Source organism: Bidens hawaiensis, unplaced genomic scaffold (assembly GCF_021521415.1).
Source record: "Bidens hawaiensis isolate Kalapana, Puna unplaced genomic scaffold, B.hawaiensis_p1.1 tig00036827_1, whole genome shotgun sequence".
Lineage (NCBI taxonomy): Eukaryota > Viridiplantae > Streptophyta > Magnoliopsida > Asterales > Asteraceae > Bidens > Bidens hawaiensis.
The window spans coordinates 186,891-192,839 of NW_027505444.1; the positions used below are offsets into that span (position 1 = coordinate 186,891).

The 5,949-nt window shown below is 39.2% G+C and overlaps 3 protein-coding genes across 3 annotated transcripts; all 3 read left to right on the forward strand.

Annotated features, from left to right (window-relative positions):
• The first annotated feature begins 243 nt into the window (after positions 1–243).
• LOC143613219 (uncharacterized) lies at positions 244–1,518 on the forward strand. The gene has a single exon (XM_077086988.1). The coding sequence runs from the start codon at positions 244–246 to the stop codon at positions 1,516–1,518; it is 1,275 nt and encodes a 424-aa protein (XP_076943103.1).
• A 266-nt stretch (positions 1,519–1,784) lies between these two features.
• LOC143613220 (uncharacterized) lies at positions 1,785–3,122 on the forward strand. Its single transcript, XM_077086989.1, has one exon. It carries the CDS (start codon positions 1,785–1,787, stop codon positions 3,120–3,122), a length of 1,338 nt encoding a protein of 445 aa, XP_076943104.1.
• Positions 3,123–3,146: 24 nt separating this feature from the next.
• LOC143613221 (uncharacterized) lies at positions 3,147–4,715 on the forward strand. The gene has a single exon (XM_077086990.1). The coding sequence runs from the start codon at positions 3,147–3,149 to the stop codon at positions 4,713–4,715; it is 1,569 nt and encodes a 522-aa protein (XP_076943105.1).
• Positions 4,716–5,949: the final 1,234 nt, after the last annotated feature.

A 5,949-nucleotide genomic window follows, 5' to 3' on the forward strand; every position in this document is an offset into this window, starting at 1 on the left:
GAGCATCTCCTGGTTGTAACACAAGAAGGTTGGCCACATTGTCATCTAAGATTTGTCTTTTGTAACTGCTTCTTATTGTTCATCCACTCTCATGTAGATATTACGCAACTGTTCTGTAATGCGTTTTCTTAATTTTCTTTAAGGTGTTGGTTTTTGTAAAAAAAGAATTATTTTACGCACCTCTTTAAAACCTTGCTCGCTTTTCACATTTATTATTGACAAAAAAAAAATTATCGTATAAACATGTCACAACGTAAACGACAACGTTTTAATTCTCAAACACCCGCTACTGCTACTTCATCATCAATGGCAACTGACAACATTAGGTGTGAGTCATCTATTGCTGCAGCCCGACGGTCGGCTGCTGTATGTCGTTCGGATGTCGTGTCATCTTTCTATATAGATAATGGGGACTGTGACCAAGTTTGTGGCCATTGCGGTGCTCTCTTCTGGTATGACGAACAGATTGTATCCAAATCTTCCCATCAAAATGTTAAATACAATCAATGTTGTAAAGGTGGTACCGTTGCTCTACCACTTCCTAGAAAACCTTATGTCACAATCGTTCATCTTTTCCAAGAGTCTGAATTCATGTCAAACATTAGGGCTTACAACTCTGCTTTCTCTATGACATCTTTTGGTGCTAAGGTTGATAACAATATTAACCGAGGTTCAGGTCCTTATGTTTTCAAGATATCTGGTCAGATTCATCAATGGCTAGGTTCTCTTTGTCCGCCTCCTGGCGAAAGACCACGTTTCTTGCAAATGTATGTTTATGACACTGAATACGAAATCTCCAATAGACTTCATGCTTTTAGTAATGAGAATCAATCTCAACTCAATGCCGAAACTGTAAGTTTGTTGGTCAACGTACTTGAAAAATGCAACGACTTGGTCAAACTTTTCCGAACAGCGAGGGATCTGATGTCCACTGTTGAGACACCCAATTTTGGTGTCTGTCTTTATGGTTTTGATAGGCTTCGTTCATATAATCTACCAACCGGCGGCACACTTGGGGCCATTATTTCTGATGGTGACCAAACATGTCATCAATATGACATTGTTATTCGACATAAAGATGACAGGGTGCAACGCATAAACAAGCAACACCCATCATACATGTCTTTACAATATCCATTGCTTTTCCCTTATGGTGATAGTGGATGGTCGCCAAATCTTTCTTTACGTGTTCCTGAGGGCAATCGGGAGAGACGACTTACTATCAACATGTACTATAGCTATGTGCTTCATGACAGGAGTAATGTGTACACGTTACCTTTAAGAGGCGGTCGTCTTACGCAGCAGTACATTGTTGACGCTTATGTATGTATTGAAGAAAATCGGCTAGACTACATAAGACACAACCAAAGTATTTTCCGTACTGAATTACTTCAAGGTATTCATGATGCGGTACAGCGTGGTGACACCGAAGGTCGAGACATTGGTAAGCGAACATACTTGCCATCTTCATTACTGGCGGCCCACGCTATATGTACAAGCATTATCAAGATGCATTAGCTATTTGTAGAGTACATGGTATCCTGCAATACTTCATTACTTTCACATGTAATGTTAAGTGGCCAGAAATTCAAAGATTCATGTCGAAATATCCCACACTAAAAGCACAAGATCGCCCCGACGTCATTGCTAGGGTATTTCAAATGAAAGTTAAGTCCCTCATCAAATTCCTAAAGACAAAAAGACCTTTTGGTGAGGTTGTTGCAGGTTCATTGCTACTTACACCCTGTGTTTAGTATAAAGTTGTCTACCTCATCGATGATGTAATGATCTTACACCATCTCTGTTTTCCGGATATCACAGATGTGTACACGATTGAATTTCAGAAAAGAGGTCTTCTGCACTGCCACTTACTTCTGTGGGTAGCTCATGCTTACAAGATCAAAGACGCGTGTGATGTTGACAAATACATATTTGCACAAATTCCTGACCCTTCTATTGACCCTCAGCTGTATCAGATTGTCACTGATCTTATGATACATGGTCCATGCGGTTTACTAAAGCCGACATCACCGTGTATGTCATCAGGCAAGTGCTCCAAAGGTTTTCCTAAACCGTACCGACGAGAAACATCATTTGATAGCAACGGTTACGTACATTATAAACGCCAATCAGATGGTTTTACCGTCCTCAAAGGTTGTCTAAAATTGGATGACGGATTCGTTGTTCCATACAACCGTACTCTTTCTTTGCATTTCATGGCTCACATCAATGTTGAATATTGTGGTTGGCGCATGCTTATCAAGTATCTTTTCAAATACATTTCAAAGGGTGCTGATCGTGTTCGCTACACCATAACAAGTTCACAATGTCTGACAGATGCTTCACAACAACAACAACAACAGCCACATCTTAATGAGATTCAAAATTTTCTTGATGGTCGTTTCATATGCCCACACGAGGCATGTTGGAGGATTCTCAATTTTCATATTCATGAGAGAAACCCAGCTATTCAATCCCTCGCTGTTCATTTAGAGAATATGCAGAACATTACTTTTAGGGACAATGATCTCCTACATAATGTTTCGTCCAACACTTTCAACAGGCGCACCACGCTGACAGAGTGGCTTAGTAACAACAAATATGACAACACTGTACGTCACCTAAGATACATAGATTATCTTACAGAGTACTCATGGAATTTGCAATCAAGATCCTGGGTAAGAAGAACGTTAAACACTCAACCCACAATTGGGAGACTCATTTACATACACCCAAGTTGCGGCGAGACTTTCTACTTGTGTATGCTATTAGGATACCAAAAAGGATGTCAATCTTACCAATGCATACGTACAGTTAATGGTCGGCACTACCCAACATTTCGTGCAGCATGTGAAGTTCTTGGGCTGCTAGGAGACGACATAGAATGGTCATCCGCAATAGAAGAAGCATCATGTTGGGCTTCTGCATCAGAGCTGCGTACCCTTTTCACACATATGCTTTTGTATTGTGATATCTCAAACCCCGTTGAACTTTGGAACAAACATTGGAGAAAAATGGGAGACGACGGTCAACGCACATACGGCATTGTAAACGAAGACGACCTAAGCCAATACGTCCTATATCAGCTGGAATTCCTACTAAAGTCAACTCCTTCAGAATAATCATTGCAAGAATATGGTCTGCCAATGCCAAATGCTAACATGTTAGAACGTCTTCGAAACAAGCTTCTGATGGACGAAAAAAACTATGACAGAGATGCCTTGGCTACCGAATATATGTCTTCTTTACGACAACTTAATCAACAACAACGATTGATATATGATCGTGTCATGCTTGCTATATCATCAGATCAACAGGCGTTATGCTTTGTATATGGCCATGGCGGAACGGGCAAAACATTCTTATGGACAACAATTATTGCTGCCCTACGTTCAACAGGGAAAATTGTTTTGGCTGTTGCTGCTTCTGGTATCGCCTCATTATTACTGCCTTCAGGAAGGACAGCCCACTCTCGGTTTAAAATCCCATTAGACTTGACAGATCAATCAACATGTAACATAAAAAAGAACACACAACTTGCACAACTGATGCACGAGACATCACTCATCATATGGGACGAGGCCCCTATGAATGACAGGAAGTGTTTTGAGACACTAGAGAGGTCACTTAAAGACCTATTCAATAATACTCAACCATTTGGTGGCAGATCTGTATTACTTGGTGGCGATTTCAGGCAAACATTACCTATAATACCTAACGAACCAAAGACAACTATAGTGGCATCGTCATTGCCAAGGTCTCACCTGTGGCCACATTTCCACGTCTACAAGCTGACAGAGAACATGCGACTTCATAGACCAAACTTGACTACTGAACAAAAGAATGTCATCTCATCTTTTTCATCATGGTTGGTTGCCATAGGAGACGGAAATATTGGAACTCCTGATCCCGCTGAACCAGAAAGTACCAAAGCTGTTGAAATTCCTACCCAATATCTGGTACCCAACAATGAAAACGCATTAAAGGACCTAATCAAATTTATCTATGACGATGACACCTTACATAACCGATCAGCCGCAACATTATCATCCAAGTCTATCGTTTGTCCGAAAAACGAAACAGTACATCACCTAAACACATTCATACTCAATATAACTCCAGGAGCAACTAAAAAATACATCAGCAGCGACTCAATTGTTGCACATCCAGGTGACCACAATGACAATGAATCCCTATACCCTATTGAGTATCTAAACCTACTGGATATTAAGAGTTTACCGCCACACATCCTAGAACTAAAAGTTGGCGCGCCAATAATACTTCTTAGGAACCTAAATCCTCTTGAGGGCTTATGTAATGGCACAAGACTGATCATCACACAACTGCTGCCAACAATAGTAGAGGCTCGCATTATGACAGGAAAGTTCATAGGCCGTCGCGTCTACCTTCCTAGGATAACACTTACTCATAAAGATAAAGAATTACCATTCGAAATGAAACGAAAACAATACCCGATTAGACTTTGCTACGCAATGACGATAAACAAGAGCCAAGGACAATCACTAGACAAAATAGGCGTCTACCTACCACATCCAGTGTTTGCACACGGACAGCTATACGTGGCATTGTCAAGGGCAACATCACCACAATCATTAAAATTTTTGATTGTTCCACAAGCCAATGAAGAGCCTCAAATCACCAAAAACGTTGTGTATTCCGACTTCCTAGATGAAATAAAGGCCACATGCAACTAACAACATAAACTGTTTAATAATGGCCATAGGTATACTCATAATATCTAGACCCCAAATCCAAAAATCATCTGTAATACGGTGTTCACCTTCATCACATTAGATTATGGGCAGGATTCTTTTGTCTTTAGGATACAATTTATAATATTTGATGACATTATGCTTTATGCTTTTGGATAATGATCGGCATTTTCCTATGAACAGATTGTAACAAGTCTTCTGTTGCTACTGATTCTTGGTTACCGGCAGCCAAGTTGTTTACGGTACGTCGTTATATGTAGTTTGTTTTATTAGTCACATGTGTAGTTATAATGTGTTGATACATGTAGCTATGCCATCAATTTAGAGATTCACAATTAGTTACAGGTTAGTTTGATTGAAAAATTAACCTGCCCCCCTCAAATATGATGTCAAGGACATTTTTTTCAAATCTACTTAAAGAAAGATTAGGTTATTAATTTATTATTATCGCGTAATGTATCTGGTTAAGCTGGGCTGGGTAGTTGTCTATAGGTGCGAATATGAACGTTTTTATAGTTTTGGTTTGTTTGTTTTGAAGAGATTTTTGTCAAATCTACTTAAGCTGGGCTGGGTAGTTGTCGATAGGTGCGAATATCAACGTTTTTATACTTTTGGTTTGTCTATTTTTAAGAGGTTAGGCTGTTTGGTGATTGGTTAATATTGGTGAACCTGGGTTTAGAAAGTATGAAGTTATGTTATTTTGATTTTAGAAAGTATGGATTTATGTTATTTCGAGTTGTTTTAAATATATCATTTTCCTGCAAATTGTGGTAACATACCTAACCAATTTATAAAATGACAGATCTAGAAGAAAAATACTCAAAACATGCAATGAACAACATGGAGACACAAGCTTTTTTGGGAATATCACAACCAAATACATACTCAGCAACACAAGGACATATCTTTTTGCAGTGTATGCTGACTTAGAATGGTAGTAATATCATATGGTATGTGAACGCAGAAACCATAACTAGCATGTAGAAGTGAAATATATGTTTTGGGTATTAACTACCATGTATGTACATGTAGCATATATTAGCAACACTAATATGGACTGAACATAATACATTTGTACCCCCAACATCCACCCGGCAACGCGGCTGGTGACGCAACTAGTATATATACAATTAGCAACCTTCTCTTGCATTAGAGTTTTGTACTTTCTGCTATTTGACTTGTAAGCTCCCTTATAACGTCTGTTTGCTACCATTTG